Here is a 17279-nt window from a genome sequence, read left to right on the forward strand (position 1 = left end):
AGAGCAGCCCAGGTGGAACGGGCGGGGTTACTGGGACTCCTGGGAAATGTAGTCCCAGCCCTCTTGCTCGCAGCCCTCAGCCCCTGTCTTACCCCAGCAGCAGCTAACAGCCCACGAAGGAGAGCGCCCCTCTGCGAAGCGGGACCCGCGCAGCGGGTTCGGCGAGGCGTTGGTGGAGATGCAAGGAATCCACGGGCAATCCAAACAGCAAGGCAGCTTTGTCAAGGTGTCCCACGAAGTGCAGGGCAAGCCGGTATTTGATCACCCGGTCGTTGGGGGCGGGGCGGGGAGGGAGAGCAGCCCAGGTGGAACGGGCGGGGTTACTGGGACTCCTGGGAAATGTAGTCCCAGCCCTCTTGCTCGCAGCCCTCAGCCCCTGTCTTACCCCAGCAGCAGCTAACAGCCCATGAAGGAGAGCGCCCCTCTGCAAAGCGGGACCCGCGCAGCGGGATCCGCGAGGCGTTGGTGGAGATGCAAGGAATCCACGGGCAATCCAAACAGCAAGGCAGGTTTGTCAAGGTGTCGTAATGGTGGCGTAATGCTCTGCTTCTGACAGTCCATCAGGATATCTGACTAACCTTTCTGTCTATGGAGCCAACAGGGGCTCCATTTACAGAAGCCTTATTGTGTGTGCATCTCTAAATGAGGTGGATGGACTGAGAGTTTGTCAGATACGGTACTCCTTCACGTTTGTGATGGAGCCCCCTGTCTGCCAAACTCTGAATTGGGCCCTCAGTCTCTAACACCTAGTTCTCCCCAAAAGTTGGACAGGCTAGTCAGCCTGCTAGCCACTTCAATTCAAGCTCCTTTTTCCAGGGGCATTCTACTGTGGAATCATTCTGAGTTTAACGATAAAACACCTAGAAAGGAGCCTCTACCACTCAGAAATGAGTATATTAGAGTGATACATTCTGGAGTACATTTTAATGGTTACTGAGTCTTCTGGAAGCTTGTAATGCCCCCAAAATATTCACTACATCCTCAGATCGTGGCCTAGAATCAGATGCTAGTTAATGTGACTATGGGGCCTGGTGTGACCAGTTCTCAACTGGAGGAACATGATCATGGAAGGAGTTATCAAGGTATATAGTTTGTTTAGAGATTCATGCAGGCTTCTTTGTGATAGTCAGGTTCACAAAGGACAGGCCATATTGTGAAGTCCGGCTGCGTATGGACAATCTTACTGCAGTCAGATATATATATATCATGTAGGTTTCACACAATCTAAGCGTTTGACGGAGATAGCAAAAGCCTTTTCAGGATTTTGCCTAAATCACAGGAAATCAATGAGGGTGAAGTACTTACCAGGCGCCCACAATTCAGTAGCAGATTGAGTCACAAGAAATAAGAAGGATTACAGCAATTATTGGCTGTTTTTACATGATTTTCTTGAGTTGAACCATTGCTGGGCTCCATTATCTATAAATCTGTTGGTTTCCTATAAAAATTAGCAGCTGGATAAGCTTTACAGTGGAGACCAGATCTGCAAATCTTAGTGCCTGAAGCTTTTATTCAATATTAGTCATTAGACTGTCCCTATACTTTTAAGAAAGACATGAATACAAGTATTACAACTTCTGTTTCTGATATAGTAAGTTACCTTATACCACGGCTCCCAATATGACTGTAGACATTAGTGAATCCTTTCTTTTCTTTTCTGGTGTCGATTTGAACAAAGCAGATTGCCTCCTAAAGGTTGTTTTTCTCCTATTGGGTCTTCGGTTATTATTATTTTTTCTGTTTTGTGTATGGACTTTAGTTTGCTTCTGCTTCAGGAAACGTGAAAGTTAATGCAATCGATTAGTTACCTCGTTTTTTGTACATTATCAGGAGTTACAGGAAATTACGTTTTCATATCCTTTTTAAGTGGGGAACATCCTTTACAACAAATGTTTTACAACGCGGTACCATTACCACGCAAGTTTTACAACAAAAGTCGTTACAACGACTTTCGCTGGAGGGCGCTCTAGGATAGGGAATAGTTTAATTTACTATCCATCACCTTCTCTACTATCCACGGGGACTGGAGTTGGAATAGTAAATTAAACTATTCACTATCCAGCTCCCCCCAACGTAAGTCGTTGTAACGACTTGCGTTGTAAATCCTGCATCGTAACGGTACACGTTGTAAAAGCACGCGTTGTACCGTCATACATCCTTTTAAGTGGTAGGGGTAGTAAAAAAAGCAAGATTAGAGAATGCATAATATTCTACTCCCTGTCTTTATCAACTTAAGGGCTTTCCTTCACCACACTAGCCAGGAAAATTGGCATTGCTAATCTTTTGTTGATGCTTATGATAAAGCACTGGAGACAAAGCAGTTTAAATTCACAAACTTTTTTTACATTTTTTTTATTTTTAAAAACCTTTACTTTCGGTATGCGCAGTACACAGCGTCTGCCTACAACCCGAACGGGCCGGCCGCTATGACAATTAACATCAGGATATTAGGTATAGAGGCAGTAGAGGCAGTACGGAAATCAGCAACTAATCAGTGTACAGGCACATAATACAGGAAAAGCAAAAGGATAAAATAGGTTTCATTTTAAAATTTTGGTGAAAAACATCTAACGAAACAAACCACACAAGCACATGGCAAAGAACGATTCCAGGGGCTCAAGTGGAGAGGGCAAGGGAACCAATCTCTAAAGAATATTGTGTAAGCATGAGCGAATTTTGCGGATCTCGCGTTCGCGAATTTTGCGGATTTGCGGATTCGCAATCCGCAAAATCCGCGAATTCCCGCGAATTTGCGGATTTTTTTTTTTTTGTGTTCGCCCGTGTTTCTGCCAGTTCGCGAGGGTTTTGTACACTTTCGCAAATTGCGAACTTACCTGTCGGGTCGCAAGTTTCGCGAACTTGTTGTTTCTACGTGTCCAGCCTGTTTGGGACACTCTTCTTCATCACTGCCACTCTCTGTCACCACTGCCACTCTATGACTACTCATGCCACCCTCTGGCCCACCCATGCCACCCTGTTTCATCACCACACCCTCTGGTTGTCCAGTGTACATTATTTTCGGCAAAGCAAAGCACACCTTCCCTGCCTCAAGTGACCTGAATTAATTTGGGGCTGATTAATGTGTCACTGAATATTTTTTTAGCTGGCACCTGCTTCCTTAGTGCGCCCTGATTAGTGATCTTTTGCACTTGCTAAGTGCTTTCATTGTTGCAAAATTAGTTACAACACCTGCCCTGCCCCAACTGACAATAATGAATTAGGGGCTGATTAATGGATTTTAACTTCCAGCCTGGCTCCTGCTTGTCTCCCTTAGCTGTAATTCAGGACCTTTGTGGCATATGTGTAACTATTCTGAGGTTCAGAGCAGGGTCACATAATAGTTTCAACTGGCAACTGAACTCTGGAGGGGCCCCTCAGGAAGCACTACAGGAAATGGCTACTAATGATGAGCCTGAACTTTTGAACCTGGTAAGTAGTTACTTTCAGTTTTGCTAAGATCGTATTTCTGCAATTTTGCACTTATTCACGGGGCGCGAACTCACGCGAACTCACGCGAACAGTGCGAGCAGTGCGAGCAAAATCCGCTGCTCGCGGATTTGCGGATTTTGCGGGAGATTCGCGAATCTCGCGGATTGCGGATTTCCCGAAAATCCGCGAGCGGAACGGATTTTCCGCCCATGCCTAATATTGTGACATATGCCCGGGGACGGGGGAGTGGTAAACAGAAAGATGTAAAACATTACCATAGACAAATATCCGGTACGTCAACTACGGGGACGATGGGACATCGGTGGTGTAGTCAAATGGGGGAGTGCAAATATCCCCACGATATGCATTCCACTGGGACCAAATCCTGCCCCATTTCTTAGGACGGCCTCGAGCTACGTAGACCGTCTTCTCCCTGAACATGCACCAGTCCATGTTCTCCTTCCAAGCTGTTATCACAGGTGGTCTATGGGAACCCCAGAGTTGAGCAATATCCCTCTTGGCAACCATGTTACCAAGAGTGACCCAGAAAGTCTGAGCAGCAGTACAGTCTGTGGGCTCCCAAACATTGAGCAGGCACCGTCGGGCCTCAGGCAAGAGAGAGACCCCGGTTACCCTTTCCATATTTACATGCACTCTAGACCAAAAAGCGGACACCACAGGACATTCCCAAATTATATGTAGAAAGGTACCACTCATGCCACAGCCACGCTTACACAGCCCATCAATCGAGTAACCCATCCGCACAATTCGCGTGCCGGTCATATATACTCGGTGGAGGATCTTCAGCTGTACAAAACGATGGCGAGCTGGAATGGCCACCTCCTTAGGGGAGGAGACGGCCATCTGCCAGTCCTCATCGAGTTCCAGGCCGTCTGCGGTCCATGAAACCCTGAGCCGCACAAGGAGGTCAGCCCTGTTATTAATAAGCTTTTTGTAGATCAGAGAGATTGTACTGTCTGCCACATGGCCATCTAGAATCCGATCCTCAAGCGGCGACGACTGGGGAATCTCTGTCCCCGGAGGGAAAACCGAGATCAAGGCGTGCCGCACCTGAAGGTACCGAAAGTGCTCCTTGTCACCAAGGTCATATTCCACCTTAAGGGCTTCAAAGGACTTAACCGTGCCCTTGGACTAGAGATCCTCCACCTTGCTGATACCAATCGTATCCCATTTATCAAACCCTTTCGTTCTCCACAAGCTACCCAATCTATCAGAGTCATACAACGGCGTCATTCGTGTCAACCTATCGCCCCAGCCCGTAGCAACATTCGCATCCCTCCACACACGCGCAGCACATTTCGTGGGTCCAGTCAGGACGTGGAATGGCTCCTTGGAATACAGTGCCCTATTGAAATTCCCGCCCGGCAGAAGGAGCTTGTCCATCGCAAAAGCAGGAGCAGGACCTGGGGAATAAGTTACATGGTTAACCGCGCTCAACTGGGAAGCCCAGTAGTAGCGCCTGATGTCCGGGAGGGCTATGCCGCCATCGTACCACGGCAAAGTGAGTTTGGGTAAAGAGATACGCGTTCGCCCATCCCAGATCAGTTGTCTCTGAAGGTTCTCAACCTCACGGAAATATCCTGAGGGTATAGGGTCGAAAAAGTTTTGCAGTGCGTACAAGAATCTAGGGAGCGACATCATCTTAAAAAGAGCCGCACGCCCCAATGGGGATAGGGGCAGGCGGCGCCACCGCTGGATGTTCAGTTTAAGTCACCGGAGAGGAGCATACAGGTTGCAATCATAACGGACAGAGGAGTCCAAGGAGACCTGAATCCCCAGGTACTTGAAACCAGTCTCAACCACCTGGATCGGGAATCTACGAGGTAGTGGAGGAAGCTCCCCCGCTATGACATAAATGCAGGATTTAGTCCAGTTAATGACAAGACCCGAATTCTTCCCGAAAGAGATGAGGACATCAAAAAGCACATTGAGTGACTTCTGGGGTGAGGTGAAGTAAAGGAGAATGTCATCGGCGTATAGCGAGACACGATCTTCAAGGTCAGGGGCCCACCGGATGCCCCTAATCGATGGCTTCCACCGAAGCCACTCCGCCAACGGCTCCAACGCTAGGGCAAAAAGCAAGGGGGAGAGCGGACAACCCTGTCGGGTGCCACGCCCAAGCGGGAACGAACCAGACACCCTGCCATTTACCACCACCTGGGCCAGTGGTTGTGCTTAAAGGAGTTTTACCCAGGCAATAAAATTAGGGCCGAAACCGAACTTTGAGAGAGCCGCCCAGAGATAAGGCCACTCGATGGTGTCAAAAGCCATAGTAGCATCAAGAGAAGCCAAGATGGCGGGTTCGGTCAGCGTCGCAGCTCTCGCGAGAACTCCATGAAGCCTCCGAAGATTGAGTGCAGTATTTCAATGCGGGATAAAACCGGATTGATCCGGATGAATCAGGTCGCAGATAACCGTTAACAAACGAGTAGCAAGCACTTTGGCCAGTATCTTGGGCTCCGCGTTAAGCAAAGAAATGGGGCGATAGGAGGTACATCGGTCACGGGGTTTACCGTCCTTGTGGATGACAACAATAGTGGCCAAGCTCTGATCAAGGGGGAGGAGGTCAATTTCGAAGGCCTCCATGAACATATTTCGCAAGTATGCCGCCACCTTGTCAGGGCGCAACTTGTAGAGCTCGATGGGCAGACTGTTTGGCCCCATAGCCTTACCCGATCGAAGGGATCGTATAGCAGTAGCGACCTCATCCACAGTTATAGGCGCATCCATAATAGACCTGTCCTCATCCGAAATACAGGGTAGTGCAATATTACGCAAGAGCAAACGGGAATCACACTCATCTCTATCACTTACCGATCGGTAAACCGTCTGGAAGTGATCCACAAAGCAATCCACAATCCCACCTGGGTCAGACACACACTCACCAGTCAACCGTTCAATCACCGGAACCACACGGCTCACTTTCTCAGATTTATCTAACCACACCAGAAGCTTACTCGCCTTATCACCCACATCATACAGTCTGCCCAACTGGTTCCTATGCATAACTTTAGCAGCGTCGGTCACCAGGGCTCTATAATCAGCCTGCTTCAGCGCCAAGGACTGTAGGACTGCAGGAGTATCATTACCACCCAATTCGCTTTCGAGCGAAGTAATTTCATCTTCAAGGCGCACTAAGTCCTCCTGCTTAATCTTCTTGTTGGCAGCGATCAATGACAATGCAGAACCCCGTATAACAGTTTTAAAGGCCTCCCATAAGGATACAGACGAAGAAACAGACCCCACATTTTAGTTGAAATAGCAATCAATAGCCTTGATAAGCTCGGAACGCATCTTGGGATTCCTTAGGTGTCAAGGGTGAATAGGGGCGACCCTGCTCTCGCTACACAAACCCACCCAGACCCCGAGCAACAAGGGTGAATGATCAGAAATGCCCCTGGGAAGATGGCGGATCTCACGCACCGAAGGAGTGTGGGCGGACAGCATAAAAAATAGTCAATCCTAGAGAGACTACCGTGTGCTCCAGAATGGAACGTATACTGCAAATGCGAAGGGTGTAGCATACGCCAAACATCTACCAATCCAAAGGTCTCCAGCAGCTCAGAAAGCCATAGCTGAGACGCCGGCAGGACTCTGGGGGGAAATCGGTCACAATCACCAGAGACCACCGAGTTAAAATCCCCACCCAATACAAGGAGACCATCTGGGAGCCCTAGGAGAGTCCGTCCCAGGTCGGCATAGGTGGTAGCTTGAAGACCCGGGGGAATGTAAACACTAACAATTGTGAGCACCTTCCCCTCCCACCGCCCGTAGACAGCAGCGTAACGACCCCTATCATCGAGTGTGACTTCATCTATTTCAAGGGACAGGGAGGATTTAATCATTATGCCGACCCCTCTAGAGCCAGATGTGAATCCAGCATGAGCTACCAATCTATAGCAGCGTCTATCCAGGGCCCTGCACGCATTCCCTATTAGATGGGTCTCCTGTAACAGGACAATGTCAGGGGAGTGACGTCTGAGAAACTGAAGAACAACACCACGTTTTATCTTTTCACCCAGACCATTAACGTTCCAAGACAAAAATTTTAAATCACCACCCCCCATCCCAACAAAGCACCACAACCCTCCCCTCCCGGAGCCCAAGAGCAATAGGATAACAGCAATAATTATTGTGCCATGTGAAAGGAACAAATACAAAAACAAAACCGGACCCTCCCCCGCCACCCAACAACTTCCCGTTACAACACCCCCCACCCTGCACCCCTGCGTACGACTAAAAAGCCACCCCAATCTGCAGTGTGCCTGTCGCCCCTTCATAATACACTACACAAAGAACCCCAGAGGAGAAAAAGAGAGAATACTCCACCCCGCACCACCCTCCGGCCTAAACCACCAAGTAAGAAACAATAGCAAAACTCAGACGGTGAATGCGAACTAGCAACCAGACATCAAGAACCAAAATGTCACTCCTGTGCACATGCACTCCCGTCCGCTCCACCAGGGCCTCCGCTCCCATCGTCCGCCTTCGGCAGCGAGTCGAGCCAGTCTCCAGCACAGTCCGGTCGATCGCAAAAAGAAAGTACGCTCTTGGTACTCGACGCGGAGTCGAGCCGGAAATAGCATCGCATACTTGAGTCCCAAGTCCCGTAAGCGCCGTTTCACTCCCTGGAACCCCATCCTTTGTCGCTGGACTTGAGGAGTGAAATCCGGATATATGGAGACTGAACTGTTCTCATACTTCAACGGGCCATGCCTACGCGAGGCCTGGAGGATAGCGTCTCGATCCCAAAAGTGGAAGAGCCTAGCGATGATAGGCCTCGGGGGGCCCCCGGTTTAGTCTGTCCACCCGGGAAACGATACGCACGCTCAACCACAAAGAATTTGCTGAGTCCAGCGGGAGCAAGATGGGTGACGATCAGATCCTCCACTAGCAAGTCAACGGTGGTGGTGCCGTGGTTCTCAGGCACACCTACCAAGCGAATGTTGTTACGCCGGGCCCTATTTTCATACTCGTCCAGACGGCTGGCCATCATATCATGCGATGATTGCAGGTTACCAATCTCCGACTGTGCATCCGCCATATCAGTGACGAGACTGGAGGCCTTAAGGTCCAAGGCCTCGACCCTCTCGTTGGTCTTAGCCAAGTCCGCTCTAATGAGAGTGACATCAACGGCCACCGTGTCGATCTTGGACACAATAGCCTCATATTGTAGCCCCATATCAGTCTTCATCCCAGTGATGGCGCGCATTAGGTCCTGGAGCGAGACCTCCGATGACGCCATAAGGTCCGTTCTTGGGTCTTCAAGACTACGGCCAGCACCACCGGGGGAACCCTTCGATTGCGTGTATCGATCCATAACATTAGTTTGAACGGGTCCCCCACGGGTCGGCACCTTCGTCTTGCGCTTCTCGGCTTCAGGTTTGGTCGCCATATTGGAAGCCGCGCCCCGAAGGGGCCCTCTGGACCTGGTGTAAATGGCAAATATTGTTGAGTTGCCAAAGCGAAATTCCAGTCCAAAATCGTAGACTGTGGGACTAGGGATATGGCCGGAAAGCACAGCGGGCCAAGGCCACCGCAGCCCGAAAGCCGGATCACTCTCAGAACAATCAATTGGGAGGTCGAGGAGAAATCGAAACTGAAAGTAACAATGTCACCGGTGGGAAAGATATCCCTTTGCCGCTGTTGTTGACTTACACCTCGGCCAGCCAGAGCAGCAGAGACCCCGGTCTCGTCCGGGGGCAGGCCAGAAAGTTGAAGACGATGTAAAAATGGTTCCCGAAGTCCGATCTCAGCTCTTGAAAGTATATTAGGATCAGCAAGAGTAGATCTTCAAAAGCCCATATAAGAATTCAGGATATTTCAAGGATATTTGCGAGAGGGCGGCACGGGAGCCCTCTGCTTACGCGACCATCTTGGATGCCCGCGTAGCTCCTCCCCCCTAAATTCACAAACTTATCTATAAACCTGAGGAAGAAATCATTTGTTGGGAAGTTTTCAAAGAACTGACCAACCAAAGACCTCACCTTTGAATACAAAGCAAAATCATTACCAACATGAATGCAACGGATAAGCAATACAGATATTTGTCATTTTAAAATGATACAAGCTCCCTTTGCCTTTGTCACCTAAAGGGGACATACAAATTATACTGCATGCCTTGTAAAATTACATGCGTTATTAAATATATCACAAGACACCTGTTGCTTGTTTTCTGAACACCTTACTTTGTAAAAACAATTTCCCAAGTAAATATGGAGGTTCCAGTATTGGCCATGATGTTTTTTTCTCTTACATTTTTCCTTATCCCCACAGCTCAGTAAAACGTATGGGCCAGTCTTTACGCTGTACTTTGGCTCTCAGCCAGTACTCGTGCTATGCGGGTATGAGGCGGTGAAAGAAGCGCTTGTGGATCAAGGAGACGACTTCAGTGGACGAGGATACTTTCCAGTAATCCGTATGGTCACCAAAGGATATGGTAAATGATTCTACTTTATCATCATCCAAGCAGAAAATATAGGATCATGCTGCTCTGCACCCCACAAAGAAGCTATAAAAATATTTGAGATCTTGGTCCACTGCTCAAATGTCTTATGTTCTGGATTACATGCTATTCTGGGTACTTATTCAAGTATTTTTTACATATGTATTCACTTATTTCTGTAGTTATATTCTGTAGCACATTTAAAAAAAAAATCATTTTAGAGATTGTGATTACACAATGTATCCTAAAAAGGATCAATTGGTTCTGGATCATAAATAAGGGTTATAAAACCAACAGAGAGAGAAAAGAAACAAGACACAATGTCTACAAATTCTGGAATATATAACCTGTTGCAGCCTGGTTTGTTAAAACATAAAGGCATAACACGTCTTGGGATTGGTGGATCCAGTATACATGACAATTATAGTCCTATATATTAAGTTCTCTAAGGTCCTAGTTTGATATGTGTAAATGATAGTCAGTTGACTTTAATCACTGAAGGCTGCACACCTGAAATATGTGGGTCAATGGAATCAAATAGAATCTTTAAAAATAGTTGATAGCAGGAGACTTGCCTGGACACGTTGTGGTATGTTTGAATGGTGGAATAATGCATGGAAACTGCAGCATGCAGGGGCCATGTTGAACTTTGAATAGCAATGATTATGTTTGTATTATATCAGGTTAAACTAAAGGTCTTTAGTGCATATGAGAATTTGCTAATGGCAGGAAGGGTTGATTTGATTGTTCATAAGTTGATATCATGAAGTCAGCCGGTTGTTCCAGGCAGCATGTTTAAACTCATTCATTTAAACCACAAGTCAGAATAATTAAGTTAGACACAGATTGATGTTGAACTAAGCAAGTGAAAGAGCATGCATCATGTGGAGGGGAGCCTCGCACTAATGGGAAGAAAACTTGATGAGTCATAGTTTTCAGAACTTTATAGAGTTAAATATCATTAAGTGATATCATTAAACTGTTATGGCCTCCTCAAGGGCTAATGATTGACTCCAATTAAATGGTGGCATCAATGAAATAGATCATGATCAGAAGAGGTCTAGAGAGAGGATTGGACATTTTCCTAATGGTGACTGGTCAAGGATGTAGCCTAGTCTGTGCTATGATTTAATTTCCTGGTTCAGGTGGCCAGATGTACAGCTAACCTGGTACAATATACAAACAATAAGACTTGAAGTATAGGCAACACAGCAGGCAAAATGTTTTGTTGCTACATTATTTGCAATTGTCATGTTCTTAGGTTTTCCTGTCTTCTCTTCAGGTGTTGTCGTGAGCAATGGAGAGCGCTGGAAGCAACTTCGACGGTTCTCTCTCATGACCTTAAGAAATTTTGGAATGGGAAAGAGGAGCATTGAGGAACGGATCCAAGAGGAGGTCCAGTTTTTGGTGGAAGAGTTCAGAAAAATGAAAGGTACTCTAGCTGCCACACTGAGTAACACAGTTCCTAATGTGACCATTCTGTCTGTCTGCCTCTCTATCTCGCACACACACAAAAAACCCCACCCCCACACACACATGTACTCACTCACTCAGGACACAACCTAGAATCCAACAAAGGCAACTAGTCTTTTGGCACAGATTAGGAAGGAGTTATAGAGGAAAGCAAGAAAATGAGTCTCTACAGACATCGCTACTCCATGCTAGAGTCAATTGCCCTCAACAAGTGGGTTTCTAAAATTCCACAACCAAAATAGGCACACTATGTTATGTTATATATGTTATGTTATATATGAGTCTTATATAGCGCAACGGCTACTCCAAGGGAGTGTCCCGGCGCTTTGTGCTCCAGACCCAAAAGGAAACTGAAAAACATAACAGCAAAAAGAGACAGAAGCTAAGAATGGAAGCGCACTAACCAGAGAATAACCAAGTCTTTAGACCCTTCCTGAAGGCAAGCAGATTAGGTGTGGCCCGAAGGGACAGCGGTAAAGAGTTTCATAGCTGGGGGGCCAAGAATCTAAAGGACCGGCCGCCCAGTCGGGCCCTCTTTATACGTGGAACCACAGCAAGTGCCAGTGACTCCGATCTTAGGGATCGTGTTGGCCGGTAAAAGTTCAGCCTCTTTTGAAGGTATTTTGCACCTGTGGCATGCAGGGCTTTATGGGTTAAAGTCATGGCTTTGAAAATTATCCTCTTCCGTATAGGAAGCCAATGAAGGGATTGGAGCACGCTAGTGGCACTGGTACGGCGATGCAGGCCAAAAATCGCTTGTGCTGCAGCGTTCTGGGTCACCTGCATGCGCTGTAAGAGATATTCCGGCAGACCCAGATGCAAAGCATTAGCATAGTCCAATCTGGATCCTATGAGTGCCTGTACAGTTATCCTCCGATGTTCCTCAGAGAGTAGAGGAAAGAACTTTCGAAGCATCCTGAGGATACCGAAGCACGTCCCTGTGAGGGTGGCCACCTGGGATTTGAGCGTGAGCTCGTTGTCTATTTAAATTCCCAGGTTCTTAGCCCATTTAGATGACTGAGCTGGGGGGAACATGTCGGCAGGCCACCAACCATGACAATCCGGTTCCGATGGGCATCCGAAGAAAAGTATCTCGGATTTATCCGAGTTGCACTTGAGGCTGTTCAGTTGGAACCAGTTGAAAACAGCCCCAAGGCACTCACGGATACTTTCCCCATCGAAATCTTCGCTCTTGCGGCAGGTGAAAAGAAGCTGGGTGTCGTCAGCATATGAGACGATCTGGGCCCCAAAGGACTCCGCCAATGTCGCCAGAGGGGTCATGAGGATGTTAAATAGAGTAGGGCTCAGAACTGAGCCCTGAGGGACTCCAACTCCCAATGGCGGCATTTCGGCGGATCCAGGTGAGGCCCAGACCGTCTGTCGGCGGTTGGCTAAGAAGGAACAAAACCAGTTGAGCACCGTCCCCCCTAGACCGATGTCATGTAATCTAGTGAGGAGATCCTCATGGGGGACGGTGTCGAAAGCCGCCGACAGATCTAACATAACTAACATCACCCTGCCTCCAGCGTCCAGCACCTCCTTCACAATCTCAGAAACTTCTAAAAGCGCCGTCTCGGTGCTTAGGTTGGAATGAAAGCCCGATTGGGACGCATGGAGTAGCTCATTCGACTCCAGGAAGTTAGAGAGCACGCTATGGACGTGTTTCTCCAGAATTTTAGTGAGTGCTGGAAGGAGCGAGATCGGTCTGTAATTGGACGGGGCTTCTGGATCAAGGTTGGGCTTCTTAAGAAGAGGAATAACCATGGCCTGTTTCCAGGAGTGTGGCAGAACTCCTTGACTCAAGGAGAGGTTGAGAATAGGATTGGCTATGGGGTTAACAACATCAGCCATTCTCGCTAGAAATTGTGCCGGGCAGGGATCGCGGGGTGAGCCAGATTTAAGATTCCTCATCAATGCTAAAGATGAGGATATCGTAAGTGGCGGAAAGTCTAATAGAACTGGGCCAGAGGTAGACAGGTGAACTGTCTCATTAGACACAGTCAAAGGATCAGCTGTCGGTCTTGGGGGAAAGGAGTCCTGTATCTGCCTAATTTTGGTAGTGAAGAAATTAGCAATGGTGTCGGCCCAGGTCTCAGCCGGGGCTTCCTGTGCTGAGATTGAGCGCGGGGTAGTAAATTCTCGAACAATCGAGAAGATCTCCTTACAGGAGTTTGCTGCTTCCTCAATTCTTTTGGCAAAATAGCATTTCTTGCCCTGTAAGATTAAACCATGGTAAGATTTCATCATGGATTTGTAGATCTGTTTAGCCTCGGTATCATAATGGGCTCTCCAAGCCCGTTCGGCGACTGGGCCAGTTCCTCCGTAAACCATGGGGCCGAGATCCGTTGGGTATCAGATCTGGGTGGCTGTAATGGGGCTAGCTCATTCAATCTAGCTAGGAGCCAGGACTGCAGAATGTCAAGGTCATTGTCCAGATCACCAGTGTAGGACAGAGGATGGTCCACCAGGGCCTGGGCTAACAGATCTGGAGTCACCCGATAATACGCCCTGTAATTACTGCCCTGTTGTCTCATAGCACTGACAGCTGGTTTCTCAGTGACAGATATTAGAAAATGGACAAGACAATGGTCAGACCATAATACTGGCAGAAGTGTGGTAACCACAATTGGCGAAGTGGAAAAGACCTGGTCAAGCGTATGACCTTTGTCATGGGTCGGGCTGAAGAGATAAGGAGACAGACCCAAGGTAGACGTGATATCCAACAGCTTAATAGCATCTTGATCCTGATGATCTTCCATGTGGAAGTTGAAGTCTCCCACCAGTAGACACTGCTCAGATCTCAAAACTAGTGCCGACAGGACCTGCTGGAGGTCATCAAAGAAGGATCCCACAGGACCCAGGGGCCTATAAACTACGAGACCCTTCACCGCTTGTTGAGGTGATAGGGATAGGGTAAAAGCGAGGGATTTGGCGCCCGCGATGGTCTCTGTGTGCATAACTGTGCACGTGAGAGATTTTTTCACAACTAGGGCGACTCCTCCCCCTCTTCCCTTAGCTCTATCTTGTCGATGGATGATATACTCGGAGGGAATGGCTGCCATTATGTCCGGATGGGAGGAGTCATTGAGCCACGTCTCAGTGAGCATAAGACAAGTGGGACTGGTCGTGGAGAGGAGATCAAAGATCTCCTGCGTGTGTCTGTGCAGCGACCTAGTATTCAGGAGTAAGCACAGATGTTTAGTGCTACAGTCCTTCGCGGGACGGGTGTGGGGGGAGTTGCTAGTAGGATGCCAGTTACAGACAGGGCACTTATGTTTACCCCTATAGCGACCAGGAAATACCAAGTGGCAAGACGCATTCAAAGTGCGCAGGGAGTAGAGCTCCTGGGAGGTATAAGAAAGCATAGTGAGACACGGGGAGCTAAATAACGACAAAGAGAACCTGCCACGCCATACGCCTCCGAGACGCTGACGGGCAGGACTCTGGCAAGACTCCGGCGCAGATCCGGCGCGTCCGCTGCGCGGAGGGAGGGAGGAGCTTTTTATAGCGCTACTAGAGCGCGAGGGCGGAGAGTCCTACCCCCAAGATGGCGGCCGCAATCAGATCCCAGCCCTCGGCGTCAATACTCAGCCGAGGGCGGTCTGAAACCCCAAGCAAGGAGGAGGGAGCGGGCGAAGCGCTTACGAGCGCTGGGAAGTCTAAGGCAAGGCAGCAGCACGCTTATAACACAAGCGCGATCCAAAGCTGCACAAAAGTTAAATTAAAAGTGACTAACACGAAAGTCAAACACACTCGATTTTAAAATTGCCAAGAAAAGAGAGGAGACCTCCCGGCTTCCGCCTCAGGAGGGAAAGGTAGGGTAGCAGTTGTTAATCACATACAAGATGTCACAATTCCCTTTTATAGCGCTACTAGAGCGCGAGGGCGGAGAGTCCTACCCCCAAGATGGCGGCCGCAATCAGATCCCAGCCCTCGGCGTCAATACTCAGCCGAGGGCGGTCTGAAACCCCAAGCAAGGAGGAGGGAGCGGGCGAAGCGCTTACAAGCGCTGGGAAGTCTAAGGCAAGGCAGCAGCATGCTTATAACACAAGCGCGATCCAAAGCTGCACAAAAGTTAAATTAAAAGTGACTAACACGAAAGTCAAACACACTCGATTTTAAAATTGCCAAGAAAAGAGAAGAGACCTCCCGGCTTCCGCCTCAGGAGGGAAAGGTAGGGTAGCAGTTGTTAAGTTGCCTGAGTATTAGAATGCCAAAGGATTCCTTGAATGTCATACATTTTCTGGGCTGACTGACAGGTAAGGCAGATGCCGCATTAGTAGTTTATACATTCAAAAAGCCTTTCAGAAACTATGGTGGTAAGTGTGGTTTTTGAAGTGGTGAATGTGACTTTGATGTTTATGTGATACAACATCTTTACAAAATACTTATGGTTCCCCGAAATAATACTTGTGTTACAAAACAACATTACACCCTTTTCGTGAACCAAATTATTATCCAAATTGGAAATTATACTGACTGTGCATAAAAGGTTTTTCTTTAAGTCAGTTTGTATAATGCATAAAAGCTACATTCAAGGAGACTCAAGACAAATTGTGAAATTTGCATGGCAAATTTCGTTAAGAAACAGTCCCTTTGTTTAAGATCTCAAAATTTGGGGCCATATGTACAAATAATAGGAATTGTGATTTCCTAATTACGATTTTCACCAAATCACAATTAGGAAATCGCAATTCCTAATGTAAGAAAACTTACAAACTTCAGAAAGCCATTCCTATTTAGGTCGCAAATAGACCTACCTCTTGAATATTTAGGAGCTATGTTACAATTTGTGACCCATTAGGAATTGCAGTGGTTGACAGACCAGCATGTCTCTGATCGCTTTTTATTAAAGCAATCTTTTTTTTATTTTTAATGCAGTCATTTTCCTCAAAGGTAAATTGGATGATTTAAGAAAATAAAAAATAACCGTTTAACTTTCATTTTTTAGGAGTAGGTTATGGTCTTTTGGGCCACTGCCTGCTCATGACACATATTTGCTTCACCATTAACAAAGGGGAAGGGGTCTGGTTGGGGCTGCTCCCGATTTGTGAATAGTTACCACCACCCTGGAGTGTCAATAAAATATTAATGTTTTGCATCCATAACACAAATAGCATTGCAATTCAGTATTTGAAAGGGGCGCCCTAAACATGCACCTTCCTAATACAGAACCGTTAAACACAAATTGCGATTTGGTAACAGTTTATTGAATCACAATTTGTGTATTGTATGTATGAAAGAGCAGTTTTTTCCATTGGAAATGGCCCGATTCTAAGATTTGGTTCGTTTTCGACTGCAAAAATGCTTTTGCACATATGGCCCTCAGATTCAAGAAATGGACAGGAAGATCTTTTAGAGTGTGAGGCACTCATATTTGGAATGTTATCCCTGCGGCGATCCATGGTAAGGCAAATCTGTTACAATTTATAACGTTCTATATAACTTGGATCTTTTCTCAGTAAATTGCACTCTTGTCTGGGTATGACCTGATCAGTAAATGGGTATCTGGTGCATAACAGTGACATAAGGTTTCAGTTGAACTTTATGATTGATAGCCTCCCAGACAACACAAGTATAAAACAACAACAACAAAAAACACAGACATTTCTTCAACTTCACTGATACACTCAACGTAGTATGGAATGTATGTCTCTTAACCAGCACTCTAAAGACAACATACTTGAGCTTGTCTTCTCAACATCACCAATAGTCTAGGGCAGAAACCTTCAAATTGTGAGGCGCGATACCTGAGGGGGGGCATAGAATCACTTCTGGGGGGCACATGCTCCACAGAAAGATTTCCCCTTTACATTATTCATTCCTACGTCTGAAGTATGTTTACTTCCATTTCTTCTACAGAATCGTGGCCATCGCAAACAGGACTCTCAGTGATTGGAGGCTGCAGTGA

At 47.3% G+C, this 17279-nt stretch overlaps 1 protein-coding gene across 2 annotated transcripts in view; it reads left to right on the forward strand.

Moving 5' to 3' along the window:
• Positions 1 to 17279, forward strand: part of LOC147691983 (cytochrome P450 2C11-like) — a 401641-nt gene that overhangs the window by 24310 nt on the left and 360052 nt on the right. For both annotated transcript variants that reach the window (XM_086938272.1, XM_086938273.1), the window contains exons 2-3: positions 9727 to 9889; positions 11178 to 11327. In XM_086938272.1, coding sequence (XP_086794398.1) covers positions 9727 to 9889; positions 11178 to 11327 — 313 coding nt within the window. The remainder of the gene's footprint in view (positions 1 to 9726; positions 9890 to 11177; positions 11328 to 17279) is intronic.

This window comes from Lissotriton vulgaris, chromosome 9 (assembly GCF_964263255.1).
Source record: "Lissotriton vulgaris chromosome 9, aLisVul1.2, whole genome shotgun sequence".
Classification (NCBI taxonomy): Eukaryota; Metazoa; Chordata; class Amphibia; order Caudata; family Salamandridae; genus Lissotriton; species Lissotriton vulgaris.